The sequence below is a fragment of the Corvus kubaryi genome, unplaced genomic scaffold (genome assembly GCF_017639235.1).
Source record: "Corvus kubaryi isolate FWS band 111438036 unplaced genomic scaffold, C.kubaryi_AGA036_p1.0 split3-73, whole genome shotgun sequence".
Taxonomy (NCBI): Eukaryota; Metazoa; Chordata; class Aves; order Passeriformes; family Corvidae; genus Corvus; species Corvus kubaryi.
In genome coordinates this window covers 24,922,499-24,941,743 of record NW_024582091.1, presented here as the reverse complement: position 1 = coordinate 24,941,743, position 19,245 = coordinate 24,922,499, and the positions used below count along the sequence as shown (strand labels likewise).

The following is a 19,245-nucleotide window of genomic DNA, read 5'->3' as shown; positions in this document are numbered from 1 at the left end:
TAGGTAATGTATTCCCTTTGTTCAAGAAGTTTGAAATAATTTATGGGTAGGATGATTCTAGTCAAAGGCATTTTTAAGTGGCAGGGAAATCTGCTGTTTCTGGTGACTGACATTTATTTCTGCATACAAGCTGCAAGTGGACCATCATACTTGATCTATGAACTCTGGCTTAGATAGAAGAATATTGCAAGTGAGAATTCCTTGTATTCATGAATATGTTTAAGATTCGTCAAACAGATAAGAAATCCTTTTTTTTTTTTTTTGTTCCTATGGATGGATACGCAAAATAATCCAGAAAAAAACCCCCAATATTCTGTTATCTGAATGTCTTTTAGTTAGACTGTGACTGCTGTCTTTATTTAAAAACATAATGGTTATAATGTTATCAGAAAAATAATAATGTTTTCATGAAATATATACATGTAGTTTCATGATCCTGTGTTAGAATATAATTCTTCAGTGAATGGTTCAGAAAAATACTACACAATGTATATTAGGATTATATATAAGAATGAATTTTATTTAAGGTATTTATTAATAAATGCAAACCTTTCCTTTTGAAGGGAGCAAGTATATCGGAAATAAAGAAGCAGTACCGTGCACTATCCCTAAAATACCATCCAGATAAAGGAGGAGATGAAGTTATGTTCATGAGGATTGCTAAGGCCTATGCAGCGTAAGTTTGTTTTTTGCTTATGAAAAAAGGGAATCATGATATTATGGGGAGGACACCCTTTACAATAAGAACAAGGATAGCCTAAGCAGGCAGGAAAAAGTGTGTTCAGATATGTAACAAAAGCCAAACATGTCTTCATGCAGTGTGTATTTGCTTTGTACAAGTTGGGAAGGATAATTTGTTTTGCACCTGTCAGAGTGCTGTAAGGTGTTAGTTCTTTGTGTTAACTTTCATGTCAGCTAGGAAATGTGTTTCCAGTATAACACATATCAAATCTTAAAGATGACGAAGGTCAAAATGGGTGTTGTGATTTTTAACCAGCCAACTCTGTGACAGCAGTTTTGAAGTGATGCTTAGAAAATAAATATGCTGTTCATTTTACCTGGTGGTAAAGCCAAAGAGTAAAAGACAGTACTTTTAACTGTTCCATCCAGTGAAAAGGATGTTTCATTCTGGATCTGACTGTTTTCTCTCAGCTCACCCCTGTCCCTTTCCATTTGTGCTTGCCTTGCAGTCCTGATTTTTTACTTGGTGACTGTGTTGTATTACCTGTGTGGTTCTTAAGAGCTGAGTCCTTGAATCTGCTTTTCCTCTAGAGTGTTTTATGGTCTTATCTCTTGCAGCATTTTTTTTTTTTTAGTATCTGAGAGATGTCTAATATTAGAATTTGGTATAAAGGAAATCAAAATACAGGCATTTCCATACACGGGTCTATCACAATACTGGTGGGATTCCCATTACAGGTATCTCTAATACACTCACTGTCACGATGCTGATGGGAAGGCATGTGTGGCTTGAAGCCAAGTGGAGCCCATTGTTCTCTTCAGAATTCTAGTTGTCTGGTTTTTATACTCTGTTGGACTGAGCCAGGTATTTACTCCCCCCATGTTGATGTCTCAAACTTGAAACATTCACACTTTTTTAATGCACTCAAAGAGAAATGTTTATACCACCAGTTGATCCCCTCAGCTGTTGATAGGTTTTTTATGTAAAACAAAGGCCGCCTTTGTGTCCCCTTTGTGCTGAGGTGGAGTCAACTTCTTTGCAGCAGATGTGCTGAGTCACTGTGGTCATGCAGAGCTTTGCAGCATGTCACTGTTGCCCATCCCCACTGAGACTTCTTCAGTTATTGGGGTTTACTGGGTCAGTCACATCATCCCAGAACCTAGGAAGTTGGTGACTTCTGCCTTGAAGTCAGTTGTGTGTGTGGTTAACCTTACTGATTGAGAGCCCTGTTTGGGAAGAGGTGGGAAAGAGAACCAATATCATGCTTGCTTGAGCAGGCTGGAAATCATACTTTTTGCTTAAACACATCTGTATCACTTTGAAAATCTCTTCAGTAGGAAATTCTGGTATGCCTTTTTGAACTCCTGAAACATTTACATTCTTTGCTTTGCAAGCCAGTACTCAAACACTTGGTGCTGCAGTTCAGTACTTCAAACACTAGAGCAAGGGCCATGGCAGAGGTATATTATGAGGTAAATGATGGTGAAGTTCCTTAGCCATGCTGTCTTGAAAGAATATTAAAGCTGCCCATTTGGTGAGTCTGCTTGTCAACAAATGGGAGACTTAGAAATGATCAGGAGAGGCCTGACTTCACTGCTTTTCTTATGTGAGACGAAATACAGTGAATGCCTGGTATTCCGTTTTCTAAAGCAGTATTCTTCCTCCTAGTAACAGGGATTCTGTTGAGGTGGCATACAATTGCCAAAAAGCTGTCATTACTGAACAGGCACAGAAAGCTGTAAGATTTAGGAGGTGGTGTCCTATTAAATAAAAGAAAAATAAATTATGAAAGTAGAGATTTCCAGGAAAAATAAAACAGCGACAACCAAACACAGGCTGTCAAAGGCTAAAGGTCTAGAATAAGATAAAGGCCCATATGGACTACTTCTGATCAATCAACTCATCTTCCATATTTACCTTCCTTCCAAAAAAAAAGAAAAGTTTCAACCTTTGTCTTTCAAAATTTGCTGTGCTGTAACCTGGCATCAAAAAATATTGTGTGCTGATGGGTATGCAGTTGCTGTCATGAAAGGGAGATGTGATTGTGCCATCTCCTGTGTGTGCATCTTCTGTGTCTGATTTCTTTTCCTGTCAGAGTGCTTAAAGAATTTGTGTATCAAGGAGGAATACAGCAGTATTTCCTAATATTTCCTGTTAGATTTCATACAAAATAATAGCAGAAGCTGTTTAGCTTTCCAAACCACCTCTAGAGGATAATATGACTACCACATTTTAAAGTTTGTTTGTTAATGATTTAGAGAAATGTTTTCTGTATTAACTTAATATCTCTTCTTGTAACTAGTTTAACTGATGAAGAGTCACGAAAAAACTGGGAAGAATTTGGTAATCCAGATGGACCACAAGGTAACAACTATGAATGACAGAAGTCCTGTAATCACTGTACATTGGGATGTGTAATATCTCATCAGTCAAGAAGCATGCAGAGCTTTATATAATAACTTTCTGCTGTGATTAAAGCAATGCATCTGACCAATTTTTTTCTTGTGAAACTGGCTCTGGGGGGCTGATGGCAGGGAAAGGCAGGAAAGAGTTGGCTTTCACAGTTCTCAAACTTCTTAAAAAAGAAGAATTTTCTTAATTAGCTTCAGTAAAAATCTAGAGAGACTTGCCAATATTAATGGAGGTATAAGCAAAAAATAGAATACTGCTTAGCAGAAACTGATTTTAAACATTTCTTGGTATTTATGATCAAATACTAGAGATGTATATTGAAAAATTAAAAACTAGCTGTAGTGCAATAAACACACTTGGAAAGGATGTACATAGGGATATTGTTTCTGGGCAGGTAGCTACGTGAAAATAATCCTGATGATGGTGTGTCAAAGTTATACAGTAGGTGATCCAAGCTAAACAAATTTAAGACTGGAAGTTAATAATTTTCCCCTATTTGCAGTTGTGTGAATTGCTTGTAAAACACCTTAGTGATTGTTTAAGTGGCCTACTAAGGAAAAACGTTGTATATTTCTAGCTGGTACTTATTACAGGCAGAATGGAAACCTGCCATTTGTTAGGGCGAGCTACACAACATATCTGTGTGGAATGAGTTACAGCGAGCTTGGAAATAATAAATGGAATTTGTAACTTAATTCTGAAGTTACAGGATGACATGAGGGTACTCTGTCATCTGTTCTGTAAATTCTTCTGAATTATATCCACCCAACATAGAGCATTAATTTTTAAAGTTAAAAAAACCAACCCCAGCCTTTGAACTGGTGTTTCAAAGAAATAAGAAAATCTTCCCTCTTCCTTCAAAAAAACAGCTTTGCCAACTAAATCACAGTCTGACAAAGGCATTTCTGATGGACTAAGGAGGTAGATCAGCTTCTTTAATCGCTGTGTTTTATAGCGTAACAGATTTCTGTCAGCTCCTAGCTTCTAGTGCTTCCTTTGCTTGGCAAATAAGAGGTCTCTGTCCCTCTAGCTACAAAATACAGATAAAATCTTTCTTCAGAAATGCTGTCACAATATCAGCAAAACGTAAATTTTAATAGCTTTCCTAGGACCTTTTGGGTGCTAAATTGTTTTTCACATCCATAAGCTACTCTCTTAGTGTTGCCAAGGCATAGGATTTGAAGTTAGGCAGTTGTGTAAGTGTCCTTGAATGGACCTGAAGCTGTGTCTTCAAAAGAAAACTCAGCCAAAACTTGAGAATTACAAAGCACGAAGATCCTTGCTTGGCTTAGTGATTGCTTTCGCAAACCTAGGAGACTTTGGATTCCCAGAGGGCAAATGGAAATGTTTTTTGGCAGGGTAGCAGTTTGTACTGTGAGCGTTAAGCCTCTTGCTCTTCTGAAAACCCTACCTCAGACTACAGTGGAATTAGAATTCTCTGGTTTATTTCTAGACCTCTCATTGTTTGAGACATCTGAAGGGTGGGAGAAGTCCCTGAAATTTTCTCTCTCCCTCCTCTATTCCCTAAGCTTGTTCCACACAGAAGTGTGAGGGGCTTTCTAATTTAGTGAAATTCATCTTCTCTTTATTTATACATCTGTGGTGTAAAAACATGTACCCAAGCTATGTACTCTAGTCTTCTAGTTCTCTATAGGCACAGGATGGATACAATCCCTCACAGAGGTATTTCCAGGGCTGAGATGAAGCACATCTGGGGTTAGACATGTCTAGCCAAGTTCGATGTGGTACATCCCACCCTCTGTGCCCAGCACAGAGGAACAGGGAGCAGCATTCCTCTCTATCCAGCTGAGGCAGTGTGAGGCCAGAGGCAGGCAAACAAGAGTTTTTTGTATTTGCATGACTTGCTCCTTTACTAAAAGTAAATGCAAAATCATTCAAAGAGTGTTTACAAACAGGTGAGAGGCATCTGGAGAGTAGTCTACTAAAAGCAGACTATCTGAAGATAGTCTACTGAAAGTACCTTATGATTAAAAGCCTGTTTTCACATGGTATTTGCCAGTGCTTCAGCTCAGTGAGCATGAGTGGGGGGCAAGGAGACTCTCAGACCAGAAGAGAAAGAGTTTTTTTTATTGAACTACTTCTGTTCGTGGAATAGTTTGAAGCTACAGTCCTAAAGGTCAAAAATATTGTAGTAAACTGAAATTTATTCCATCAGTAAAAGACAGATTTTTAGTAGATTCTTCTAAAAATCCATCATCATTAACAGATAAGAGTCTGGAGACCTTCCTTCTCCAGAGCAAGGCATTTCCTGTAACTCAATGTGGTAAATTCATGGGGTATTATCTGGTTGAACTCCTAAGGTTGAGGTATGGTCAGGCTTGTCAGATGTTTGGTAATTACAAATAGTAATTTTCAACTTACAGAAGTCACATTCGGCTTGTGTATAGCAACTGTTTATTGAATTGATGGCTGTCACAATCTGTTGGAGATAGCATCAGTATAGTGCCTAATTACATAGGGATCCTAGTCTGTCCTTATTTGAGGCATTGCTCCTCATGGACAACTGCTAGTACTAAGGAAGGCATGTTGTTTTTATTTTAAGCAGGTCCATAAAGTCTTACTTTCTTTTCTTCTCCCTGCTGGTTTCCTAGAACTCTTAGTACTGGGATAGATAGTGTTTGCAAAATTTAATTTGTTATCACCAGTGTCTGAAGACAAACTGTTCTATGCTATTCTCTACTCAGATCTGTATGCTGGAGATGTTAGAGATTCATGTCTTCTATTTTCTGTAGCCTAACTCCTTTTGAATTGAGAAGTGTTCCTTTTTCTTTCTTACCAATCACACAAATTTGTACTGATAGAGGGTTTTGTGTTTACAGTTTGCAGCTTAGAACATTTTGTTAGAGTGACAAACCAATAGAACTTCGCACAGAAGTTATTTGCTCAGACCATTTTCTTGCAGTTCATTTGTTTACTAAACTATATGTGTTTAAACTGCTGAAAACTCTGCAATGCAAAACTCATAAATCTTTCAACCTGTGAAATTTTTTTATATATATATAAATAAATCTTGCCTATCTATTTCACTGCAATATGTTAAGCTAAAACATTTGGTATTTCAGGTGTTGGATTTAAGTCTTATTTTATTGCATACTTGGTGTATTTCTAATTTGTTGCTTGATTTTGCTATATTTGTTAAAATTTTTCTTATTGAAGTAATAAACATGGTGGGTTTTTTTGTGGGTTGGTGGTTTTGTTTGTTTGTTAGACATAATACGACTTCAAAATATTGAGAAACGTTTTTATAGTGAGTTTCTTTTCTTTAATCCTGCAGCTACAAGCTTCGGTATAGCTTTGCCAGCTTGGATTGTGGATCAGAAAAATTCAATTCTGGTGAGTCAGCTTACTTAGCTCAAGATTTTAAGGTGAACTTTCAAGTGTTTTTGAAAAAAAATTTGCTTCATACTGCACATTTTTAGTCAAAACATGTTAATACTTTGGTCCAAATGCACATCTTCGAAGCAAATTTCAGGAGTCATAAGTATTAGAGTAGCTTAAATCTAACCTTTGAGAGCAAAGTATGAATATGTTTGGATGGATCTCATTCCAATGATAATGAGGCTCTGTTGTGGTCACCCCTGCTACAAAGTGAGTGTTTGCTCTTGCAAGGAAATACATTTAGAGCTGTGTGCTGTGTTTCTATAGTTCCGTTTGGTTTGCTAGTGATGCTCTAATCATACAGTATTTAAATGTTCTTCCTGTTGCATTTGCTGCTGCAAGGTATTTTTCTTAACCACTTGATTTCTTTTAATCGTCTGTCCACTGCATCACAGTTTAGCTGCCAACTTTTTAATTATTAAAGAAACTGACCTGTGACCATGCGTGAATCATTTAAAACTGATTCATACGTGAATCACGCTAAACTGATACTCCTTATTTAAGCCCTACCTAATTATATTACTTGTAAGTTGCTCTTCAGAAATAATGACAGCTATTATGCAGTAAGCTTGTGTTAATTTGTAGTAAGCTTGTGGTAGTGCTACTTGACTGTATTTTAGAAAAAAGATTAAACAAGAGTGGTATTAAGTAGCCACAGTCTCTAATACAGTATGTTTTGCATTTTTTCTGTAGGTGTTGTTTGTATATGGATTAGCATTTATGGTTATTCTTCCAGTTGTTGTGGTAAGTGTTATCTGATTAATATTGTACTCTCAGTAACCAAGTTGTAAACTTAGACATTGGGTTGCTCATTCTTACCTTTCCTAGAGAGCACAAGTGAGCTTTTTTTTAAAAGGTGGTGTTTTCTTTTGTCGTGAAAAAAGTATAGCTGCTGTAGAGTTTCCAGAAAAATGCAGTGCCATGATAGAGAGGGGACTGCAGGGAAAATATTAGATATCACAAGAATTGATAAATTATGTAATTTGTCTTGTAGCTTCTTTTGCAAGAAAATTGAGGTGATGAGCTCTAGAGGATATTCAGTGGTGTTACAGTAGAGTCAAGACTGAGATGTCTCTAGCTGTTGGTGCTAGAATGATTACTGCAGGTGGAACAGGTGGTTGATTTGTTTTTTCCTGGCTGCCTTTGTTTTCATAACTTCAGTTTTTGTTGTTCTTCTGTACACCATGAGATGTCTGCACTTGAGATTGCTTTGTGTGAGGAATCAATTGCTAGGTGATTGTTACTTCAGGGCTCAGGTTTGCCCTACAGTATTGCTTTTGAACCATGTCCCTTATCCACCGATTGTGCATTTGGGGTATGGCATGAAGCAAGACTCAGAAAGCTGACACTGAAAAACCCCTCATGTTCTTGAGAAGATTTTCATTTGAAAAAGTGTCCTGAGGTCTTGGCAGCTGCTTGCATCATTGTGTGCAGAGACTCAGAGAGACATTATCCCTTCCCTTTGAGTTTTTCTGTGTGATTGAAGATTCAGTTTAGAAGATTAAATGTGGTGATTTCAACAAGCTGTTGAATAAAAAGTTTAAAATCCAGGGTGCAAAAATTTTTCATACCTTTCCCTTTAGGATTCAGTTGATGTCTGTTGATGCTTTTTTGTATACACATACTTGTAGTGATTTATACTAGGTTTATCATAGCTCAAATGAAAGGAAAAACAGCCTTGCTATTGGTACAAAGAAATGTTCTGAGCACAGGAAAAATAGTCTGCCTGCCTCTTCTTGCTCCATACCAGATGTAGACTTGTACATTGACTTGTCGCTGTAAATTTCTTTTATAGTCAATGAAGAGGAATAGTAATTTTTATGGAGCAAGTTATTTTATCATTTGATTTTAAAGTAGACATACAAGGTAATTCATGCCTTTAATGGGCCTGTTTCTTTCATGAATCAATGAAGTAGCTGAAATTCCCTACAGTGTAGTCATCCTATATTTGATGGACATCTAAAATAAAGGAAGGCTACTTCCACCCTTTGAATCCAGATTAAAGAAAAACGAAAATACTGATAAGTGTTTTATAAGATAAGTTCTTTCCAGACCTCCACTGACCTAAATAATGTCCTGTACATAAGGCAAGAGACAGGAGCTGTATCTGTAGAAGCAGTTAGGGCAGCCTTTTTCATGTAGGTTTGGACTGGCTAGTTACATTTTTCTTCCAATACCTGTACTTGTACAAATATTTGATAACTATGGGATTATAGTTAATTTTTTAATGCAGAAAAACATTGTAGAAAGTTGTGTACTGTTTTGTGCCAGGGTTCATCTATTCATGGAGGACTCAAACCTAATTTATTAAAAAAATTGTTGGAGCTAGTCCTTGAGCATTTCCCAAATAATTAAGTAGATTGCAGAATTCTTACTATAGTGGGGGAATTCACTATTATTAAATTAATCGTAGTAAGCATCATTTACTACTGTACTGCTTGTTGCTCTTTGCTTACGGTAAACTTTACAGTAGATTAAGGAGTATCTTTGATGTGTTTTCTTATATTAAATGAGCTTTGCTTACAGGGAGGAGTTTAATGAACAGATTGGAGTTTATAACCCAGCACACCATTTTTCTGAAAATATATTGGATGGTACAACCACTGTAGAGCGAGTTCTGTAATTTGAGTCACTGGTGTAATGCTGATTAGGCAATTATCAGAGTGTTGCTGAAGGTTTGGAAAACTTCTTCTGTCAACCTGAAGGTGTATGGCTTAATTCTGAAATTTACAGCAAGGGCCCCATGCCACCTCCAGATTGCCCTTCTGAAAAGCATTTTCTGATCAGGGGATTTAAATCACAATTTTGCAAATTTTGTCATAGTGAAAGAAATATCTTTGTTCTCAGTTTGATCTTGGTCTGCCTAAACTAGGTTTGAGTGCTGTGTTGCACTGTAAGGAGCTACCACATCATATATAGAAAGTGGTAAATTGAGTGAATTTACTGTTTAGTGAATTGATTAAAACAACCAGAAATAAACCAAGCAGTGTATATGTGTGCAAGTGTATATGCTGGGGGAAATTCTCTAGGCTAGAGGTCATTTATAAATGTTTAACATTAGATCCTCTCAGATTAATTTATCAGTGCGCTTTTAAAGTTTGTGTCAGCAAATATTTTTTGTTTCCCTCTCCTTTCTGAAATTCAGTTAACTTCAACATAGGCAAAATCAGTTGGGCTGAGTTACCTGGTTGTTGACTGCATGAGGCCCTGCAGTATGGCTGTTTTGATGCTTCCTTGTAGCTGACATCAGTCTGTTCTTGTTGAATATTTCAGGGTTCCTGGTGGTACCGATCAATACGATACAGTGGAGATCAGATTCTCATTCGGACAACTCAAATATATACATATTTTGTCTATAAAACCCGGAACATGGACATGAAGCGTAAGTAAAAGGCATCTTGAACTGTAGATGTTCATCTGGAAGTGTCACTCTGGTGACGTTAAAATACTCCTATTTCATAAGCTTTATTTAGCTTCTCATGCTTCTCATTCCTTTAGAGTGTTTTTAAAACTTAATTCCGTCGCAGGCGAAGAATACTCTGTAAGAAGACTTAAATATTTGGGAGAGGGAATTGTATAGATCTATACTTATGTCCATCTATACATTTAACAAAAAAAAAAAAAAAAAGAAAGAAAAAGGGGTACTGTATGTTGGGAAAAACATACTGACCTGCCTGTAGCCCTCAGTTGCCAGTAGGAGCCAACCTCTCTGTGTTTTCTTCTGTTAGTGTAACAAAACAGGCTTTGGAATTTTTTTAAGGGCTTCATACAATTTTTATGTGGATAAAAAATGAAATAGCATTTCTGGGTTTTTGATATTAGAATAGAGAGCTAAATTTCTCTTAAAAAATTGCTATCAATTCCATGTTATTTTGTTACTTGTTTGTAGCTTTCAATATACTTACTTTTCTTGTCTACTCCCTTATTTCAAAGGAATAACCCCCCCCCCCCCCCCCCCCCCATTTTTCTGGGAAAAACTGTAGATGTATTACGTTGGGGGCTGGCATGGGCCTGAAGAATTGGCACAGTACTCCATAATTCTAGATTGGATTTAACTAGACTGCATGCTCAGAGCAATTGAAAAGCAGAATAGAAGAATCCCCAAAACCTTCTGAAAGAGGGTTCATAAATATATTTTCTTACTTCTTTGAATTGCGCTGTTTTTCAGCTTTAAATTTGCTGGAAGACTGCTGAAATCTGCTCTTGATCCATCCTTTTCCTACAGAGCAGAAATGCTCCACAGATGATCCAAGAGGTGTAGGGGATGAGAGTATGGAAAGATGTTAGCCTTCTATTCACAGGACACATGGATTTGTGTGTGGGATTAGTTCTGACCGGTTTATACTCTGTCATACTCCTATGCTTTTTCCCCTCTCCAGCCAGGTGAGAAAAGAGGAACTGGGGTAGTAGGTGAGACGCTAGAAGTTTAGGGAGATCGCTTTCTTTCTCCAGACTTGTTGGTAGTAGATTATTTCATATTGAACCTTGCTCAGAACCCAGCCTTGAGAGACTTGCCTTGTGTCTCCTGCAGATTGGTTAAAAAGTTAACTTTAGGTTTAAGTGACCTTATTTAAGGACTTAACACTTTTAGGTAGTTCCAGGATCAGAGGCAGGTCAGTTTTTTCTGTTGAGGTCTGTTGTGCAGTCTGAATGAAAACTGAGGTGCAGCTGAGGTGGCTTAGACAAACCACACAGTGATCATGTAAGGCTTTTGCTTGGTTATGAATTCCATTGTAGTGTGGTATATCAGTGTCAGCAAATGTAATCAAACAGGCTAGAGAAATGATGGGACAAATCTGCATGACTTGCCTTGTTTTAAGGAATTTTTTCAGGCTTCAGGACAAACAAACTTTTAAAATTTTCTTTCCTGGAGATTTACAGTTGTTGATCTTAAATAATGGGAAGATAATTGTAGTCATCTGAAAGTCTTCAATATGCTGTGCTGAGGAAGTGAATAGATAATCGAGCATGGAAACGAAAATTGATGCTCAGTGAATTGACTCACTCTTAGTAGTTTGAATTCACTGGGCAGTGCAGGTAGGCAAAAATAACTTTGACTTGCTCATAAGAGCACTTGTTCAAAATTTGAGAAGGAAGCTGGAGTGACTACTGGTGAAAAAGTTATTTTAACTGGAGCAAATGATTGTGAGCTCTCTCTGATTGTCTATGGCTGGGGGGTCTGATGCATTCATGAGCAGAAAGCTCACAATGAGACTAAAATATCCAGTTGTCTAGGGCTTTCATTTTAATTACACTACAGAATGTTTTGTGTAATATGGATTTTTCTAATCACATTAAGAAAAGAGCAGTCCATCATCTTTGTGCAATTTGTTTGCAGGATTATTTATTGAACTGCTTTTCTAATAATTAAAAGAATTTTTCTGTTGAATTTTCAATGCTGACTGAACTGAAAGTGGAGTTGAAATTTTATCCTTCCTGCCTCCCTCTTCTGTACACATTGTGCTGCTGCTGCAGGCACATGGATTGCTGAGAGGAATGGTTCTGTGAGCATGCAGAAGTAGTCAAACTGCTGTGCAGTGATGTCTGCTGGTCCTAATGAAGTCTAATTGTGTTTTTTTGAAGACATTTAGTGTCAAATGCTGGACTTGATACCATGTGAAATTGAGCCTTGAATGATCTCTTTTGTCTTGTGCCAGACATTGATTCCTGCCTCCTTTGCCCTGTGGCAGTAGTAACTTATCCATTAAGTCGAGAACATGGATATTCATAATTGTTGCGGGGAGGAATGGGAATAAATTTTATGGCGGAAGGTTCTGAAGAAATGAGTTGGTGGCTTAGGATGTTGACATTTTCTTTGTCTGACTCCAATTATCTTTGCAGGACTTATCATGGTTTTAGCAGGGGCATCTGAATTTGATCCTCAGTACAATAAAGATGCGACGAGCAGACCAGCAGACAACATCCAGATACCTCAGGTCAGTTATATCAAGAGCTGTTTTAACTGACCCCTTCAAGGGAAGAGGGAGATGTTGCTTTTAGGTGACCAGCTGACAGAATTCAAGTCGAATTCATAATTCTCTGGGCATTAACTTTGTAGGGAGGCAACTGTATCCCTTCAGAAATACGAATTAGAAACTAGACTTGATCTAAACTTTTTTAAAAGAAAAGATAACATGAACTGTGCTAATGCTTATTTTAAATTGAATTGGTTTAGTATATAGGCTGCTGCACTGGGCTTTTGGGGAGGGGTAAAGTAAATAAGAAATTAAAGTGTTAGTCTTTACAGATTTTGAGTATTGACATGAGGAGGTGATCACCATTTGATGTTCTTTTAAATCATTAACACAGATCTGGTGGAGTGTATTAACAGTAAAATGAAATTATTATCTGATGTCTGAATTAGTAATGTCTTTAAATATTGTAAAGATTCCTTCATGAATATCTGTTCCACTCTGGTTACCTTTTATATTCATTTCCATTCAGTGTTTCCAACAGAGATGCCATAAATGCATACTGTGGAAAATAATTATTACTAGCAGAGTTTTAGGAAGTCTTATTTATCAGAAGCTAACACTTTGGTTTTAAGAAGTTTAAAGCACAGTATACAAAATGCTCCAATGAAAATGTTTTGAGTTGGCAAAAAGAGGGGGAATTAGTCTCACAGATTTAACCTTTGCATGCACATGATTAAATGTTCATGTTTTAAACATGACCTAAACGTAAGAGATATCTCAGTCTGTTTTCTTTTACTTAATTTTCTTTGTCTCTTTTATCATGTTGTGGACTTTATGAGTAGAAGATGAAATTGCAGTAAAGTGGGGTTTTTCAGCAATGGGAGCAAAAGGCTGGAAAAGATCACCTTGATCAATGGTTCTTCTCTCATGCTGTTGCCAGCACTGGCATTCTGCAAGCCCTTTTACATTTAATCATTCATTATTTAAAAGGCAGTCAAGCCTTCTGTAACCATATCCTGCTGAGAAGCTGTTCCAGAACTTGCTGTTCTAGTAATTAGAAGTCTTGTTTGTGACCAATTTATATCCTTGGTTTTTATCATCACTATTCTGGAGTCTAAATTATTCTTGCTGCGTGTATCCTTATGCATCTGTAGACAGAAGGAATAGCCCATTAGTTATCTTTTTGTCTTTATTTTGCTAAACTAGAAAAGCTGCTGTCTTTCATTCCTGTCTTTTCCAAAAGACTCATTTCCCCCCTCCTGCTGTGTGCTGAATGGGGTACTGTTCCCAGTTGATAGATTTCTAAATTCTACAGTATTTTTTATCTGCTTAGAATTGTCCATAGTATTCTATGTTAAGTCTTAACAATGCCTTAGTTGCACTACTGTTCCTGTATTTCTGCTGGGAATGACTTTCAGCATGCTCTTGTCCACAGCTGTTCTATATGGTGGTTTAGTACAACTAGAGTGGGATCAGTAAGTTTTTGGGATTTTCCCATTGTAGATATCTCTTTTTTTCAGCTAACAGGCTCCCATCTCCAAGCTGTAGTGCATGACTTTGCATTTTATGACAGATTTTGTTGCCTTTCTAAAGGTCCAATAATCAGTGTCATCTGGGGTTTATTTTTTTGACTCTATGGCAGTACAGTTATTTGAAGCATCAATACAGAAGGGTATTGCTAATAACTTCTGCTTGTGTATCCTGCTTTTGGGGCCATGATCTTTGTTACCGTTTTTCACAAAGTTCTCTTTTCTAAGTTTTACTGCTCTTGGTTTGGGGTTACACCAGGATGTGCTTTTAAGAAACTTCTTGTCAGAAGATCTTTTTTTCAAGTGTGGGGAAAGACTGGTCAAAGGTTGGTGTAGCTTAGCTGTTGATACCCAAAGTTTTATTTTTGTCTTGAGATTTTGGAATTTTTATCTCTCCTCAGGTAACTTTTTGACCTAAAAAGTGAAGCTTCTGGACTGTGTACTGATGTTACTTTATCTGAGCTTCTGTTACTCAGACGTGTTTGAACTGTGGGTCTTGGTCCTGTGGGGATCAGGAAAGGTCATCCTGAATAAAGAACACCATGCTTTTTTCAAGCTAATGTGGTTTATATACAAGTTAAAATACTTGATCTTCAGCCCACTAGGGATTTCAGGCTTGTAAGCCTCCTTCCTGTTTTACCTGGAATTCTTCCTAGGGAAGTTTACTGTGTCTTAGATGTCTGAAGGTTCTCAAGGTGATGCTGTTGCTTGTGTATATTAAGTTCAATGTAAGTGCCTTAGAAATATGGTTGAATCTAGTAAACCTTGGCAATAAAATTAGATATTAAAAATACTTACCTGTCAATACAAATTTACTTATCACTACATAAGACAAGTTTCTTGAATGCAAATCTTTATGACCCCCTTGTTCCCACATTGAAAAAAGGCATATAAAGACACTTCTTAACTTTCTGGAGCTGGGTTTTAGATAAAAATGGCTAATGTTCACCTCTACAGAAATTTCCAAGGAAAAGTTACTTAAACTCTTCCTTTTGTGAACACACTTTTTTTTCCCTTGTGAACTGTTCTCCTGTATTTGCTTGTCTTTAGCGACAAAATAACTGTTTGTGTTTTAACTATTTTATTTTAGCTAATCAGAGAAATTGGTGGCATAAATTTAAAGAAGAATGAGCCTCCTCTCACCTGCCCTTACAGTCTGAAAGCCAGAGTTCTGCTGTTGACTCATCTTGCCCGGGTGCAAGTTCCTGAGGTCCTTGAAGAAGGTAGTGGCTTCTCCCCTAATCGGATATTACTGGGAACAGAGCAAGATGCTGCATGCTACACTGCTTTTGATTCTTGTCCTATAAGGAGTTGAATGGATCTCTGCTCAATAGTCTCTATTCAGGCTGCTTAGTTTTTCAACTTTAATGACCCTTTAGAACATTTACTTAGCATTTACTCGCTCTCCTGACAGCCCTGCAATACTGATATTTTACTTTTTAATGCTTTCGGCTGCAGATATGGCTTAGATAAATTGTTTTTGGTCTTTGTAATAGAATAAAAAGTTAAACGTGAAGTATATTTGCTTTTCAGAGCAAAGAAATCCAAGATCAGCATAATGCTGCTCTCTATAGCATTTCCATGTGTATTTATTTTTGGAGGTTTTTAGCCCAGTATGTGAAGTAAAGATGACAAGATTAGAACTTTAAATATCAGTTACCTGTGAGCTTCAATTTGTGTTTTGGGATTTTTCATACTTGTAAATATTCAAACCAAAATGTTTCTAAATGCATTTCTTAAGTTTCAGTCATGAAAGACATAGTTTTAGGCTGACCAGCAAAGTTGAGATGGTCTACATTTTAATGGAAATTAAAAAAAAAACCCAAAAAACCAAAAAACAACAAACCAGGGAAGATGCTTTGCTTCAAATTTTTCACTTTCTTTCAAAAGAAAAACAATCCGTTTTAAAACGTAATGAAAAATGTCTCATCTTTACTTAGTTACTGTTAGTATTTAGAACTTCACAGAACTGCATTCAAAAGAAGTTGGTACTTTACAAATAATGTTTTTTGCAGAACTGGTGATTCACTTAAAATTAAGAATTCTGGTTTTAACCTGTGATTACCTAAAGAATTCATGCAATATTAATATGGCTGATAAATTGTCTATGCCATCCTGTTGCTTCTTTTTAGATGGAGCTAATAAGTGTTGCTTCATTTGGTGTGGAAGCTGGTGTACAAAATTTGTTTCCTCTTAGAACTTGCATTTACCTGGTTTTTTTTTTAAGGAATGTTACTAAAGTGGTGTTTTTGGTAATACAAGAATGAATAGAAGTGAAGACCATGCCATTTAATGGTCCAGTTCATGTGAACTGTCTGATTGTTTTTCCTAGAAGTAGTACAGCATAATTGCAGCCAGTTATATCTTGCAGATCAGCAGTTTATCCTCAAGAAGAGTCCTGCACTACTTCAAGAAATGATTAATGTGATCTGCCAGCTAATAATAATGGCTCGAAGCAGGGAAGGTGAGAGAAGAAACTGTATAGTTAAACCCAGTAAATATGTTTCTTCATTGTGATACTTCATAAAGTCTTTGGTTCTTGTGGGAAACTTAACCTGTGATATTTAGAAATGCCTAAATGCACTTTTGCTCTTTTTACTGTAATGAGAGAGTTCTCTGCTTTGAGGATTGAAATGCTGCTGCTGCCAGGCTCTGCTCTGAAATCCTGGGTATGTGTGTACTGCTTGTAATTTTTTGCAATTAAAATTTCTCCTTAACTGCATTTGAAAACCTTTTCTTGAAGATGTGATTCATTTTCAGTAGCAAGGCATTTAGTATAAGACTTGTGTTCTTTCCATTTGCACTTTTACAGTTTTTTCTCTCCTCTTATGAGTGCCTCTTGTTTGTTAGATCATTTCTTTGCCATTATTTCTTTGTATGTTGCTCATATTTCTCTGTTTCAGAATGCTATGCTCTTTAGCCTGCTGTGTAGTTTTATTCTGAACTTGTAGGGGCAGGTGCTTAGCTGTAATTGCCATAGAAATTATAATTTAATTGAAATATAATATTTAAGCTTTTATCTTTTCACTGTAAAAAGGCAATTACTCAGAAGATGCTTCCTTGCAGTGTAAGGAAGCAAAGACTTGGATATCATTCATTTATTGCACCAAACATGGTCTAGGCATGTTTTTATGTCAAACTGGTGACCATTTTTTTGCTATCGAACAATACTTACTGTTTGATCTTTACTAGGCCAAAACTCCTTTAATGACCACTGATAACCTCCTAGTAAGAATGGTTTTGGGAAAGGTACTTCCCAGAACTGTTGCAAGTGGTGCTGGAAATTGTGCTACATAACAAAATAAAGTGTGAGAGGGGATATAAGCAGATAAGGATGTTGTGTGCTAGCTTAGATTTTTAAAATTTGGATAGTATTTTATAAAAAATACCTGAACCTCTGAGATACTGTAAAATAGTTCAAGGCTCTGAAAAATACCTTTTAAGATGGTCTATGTATGTATTAGTCAACTAACAAATAGTTGTTTTCTCTTGTGCATAATGAAACCAAAATAATACAGGCAGAAGATTTTTTTATGCAACAGAACCGGAAATCTTTGAAAAATGAGGAACATCTATAGTTCTTCTTGTAAAAGCTGAAATAGGATATGGAACAGAGTGCATAATATACTTTGCAACTTAAATGACCTTCAGGAAGCTGTATTCTTCTTCTCTAGTTCTGAATATAGAGAGATACTTTCTTAATTTGACAGTAAAATGATTATTTATAGATGTAGTATTCTTAATAAATTGCTTTGAAGTTCCAGAAAATTTAGATTTTAGCTTAAATTAAAACTAAAAAAAGGAAACAGTATTTTGAAATACAGTGGTGTAAACTAATTTTCCGTTAGCATGTGAAATGGTTATTTATAAACCAAATCTGAACAAGCTCTACTACTAACAATTTCCAGAGATTATCATTATCTCTTCCAGCCTCAAATCATTTCGTGAAAGCGGAAGGGAATTTATAGCTGTCATTATGTACAGTAGAAATTATTTCCCTAGATTTGGAAAAAAAGTAGGTATGTATCATAGGTGTAGTTGGGGAGTTGTCTGGTATTTCTCTAACAGCTTTTCTCAAAACTATTTTCCAAAGTTTGAAAGTGGCAGTACCCAGAAATTTGTACCAAACAACCAAACATTTCCTCTTGCTTCTGTGCCAGTGCTCTGAGCACATGGTATTAAAGAGAAGGTGGTACCCAACAGTTGCCCATTAAGAGCCAACAATAATGAAACTGGGGATTTCAAGGTAAACAGTTTCAGAATTTTGATCTTTGGTCTAAAGTGGAGTCACTGCTTTTACTACTTACTGCTTAGCAAATGCAATGCATTGACCCTGTTTTTGATGACTGTGCATGTAGAGAGAACTGTCTCACCCTGGGAAACAACTGGAAATTTTAAAGCTGGCATTGGTTTGGTTTTGTGTTACGTTTTTTTAAGATGAATGAATTTGAAGTTAGGTATTGAGAATTTTGAGAGATTGCTTTGCTTAAGTTTGTATTTGTCACCATAATTTTAAGTGGCTTAAAACTTAACTGCAGTTGGTTTTGGGGTTAATTTTCACTTAAATCAACCTTGACACAGTAATTAAAATGATCACATGCTATAATTAGTCATAGATTTTCAGCAGTCCTGATCTGTGAAAGTACAAAGGTGATGGCATGTGTTAATACTATCTAAAGAAATATTTTGGGGACAAATTGTAGTTTGTGAAACCTGAATTGATGGTGGGATGAGAAGCTCATTTTGTGCTGCATTTATGCCTTTCAAATATTCTGAAATGTTTTTGTTATTATTATTGATGCCATGAGGATTTTTTTGCCTTTTCTTTTATACCCCTTTTATACTTTTTTACAACTTCTGTATTCTTAGTGTTTTTAGCCTACATTCTTAGACTTGTTTGTCAAGTTAAGAGACTAAACATTTTAGAAGCTTCGTAGTTAAGGATCAAAATGCCCCCAGACCCCAAGGTCCTCTCCAAAACACATTTTGTAAACTAAGACAGAACCATCCAGGGGAAGGTTCTTGGGGAGGAGGGCTCACTCGAGCCTCTCCTTGGAGAATTTTTGACAGAGATGCTAATTAGTAAAACCTGTAATGTTAGACCAGATTTTTTGGGGGTGTGCATTGCGGGGTGCATTTCGGTGCATTTGACCTGGACGTGTGCACCTAAGGATCCTTAAAATAAATACCAAGGTAAAATCCCTTTTTCCCTTCTAACCGTGTTTGAGTCTTGATTTTGAGACTAGGAAAAGGCATCATTATAAGCTTAATGTCTACAGCAATTCATGCTCACCTTGTAATCAGGTCT

At 36.6% G+C, this 19,245-nt stretch overlaps 1 protein-coding gene across 1 annotated transcript in view; it reads left to right on the top strand.

The window, feature by feature from the left end:
• Nucleotides 1–19,245, top strand: part of SEC63 (SEC63 homolog, protein translocation regulator) — a 58,968-nt gene that overhangs the window by 21,842 nt on the left and 17,881 nt on the right. The window contains exons 4-11 of the mRNA XM_042016595.1: nt 564–676; nt 2,985–3,046; nt 6,390–6,448; nt 7,187–7,237; nt 9,767–9,875; nt 12,335–12,429; nt 15,028–15,160; nt 16,309–16,401. Of these exons, the coding sequence (XP_041872529.1) occupies nt 564–676; nt 2,985–3,046; nt 6,390–6,448; nt 7,187–7,237; nt 9,767–9,875; nt 12,335–12,429; nt 15,028–15,160; nt 16,309–16,401 (715 nt within the window). The remainder of the gene's footprint in view (nt 1–563; nt 677–2,984; nt 3,047–6,389; nt 6,449–7,186; nt 7,238–9,766; nt 9,876–12,334; nt 12,430–15,027; nt 15,161–16,308; nt 16,402–19,245) is intronic.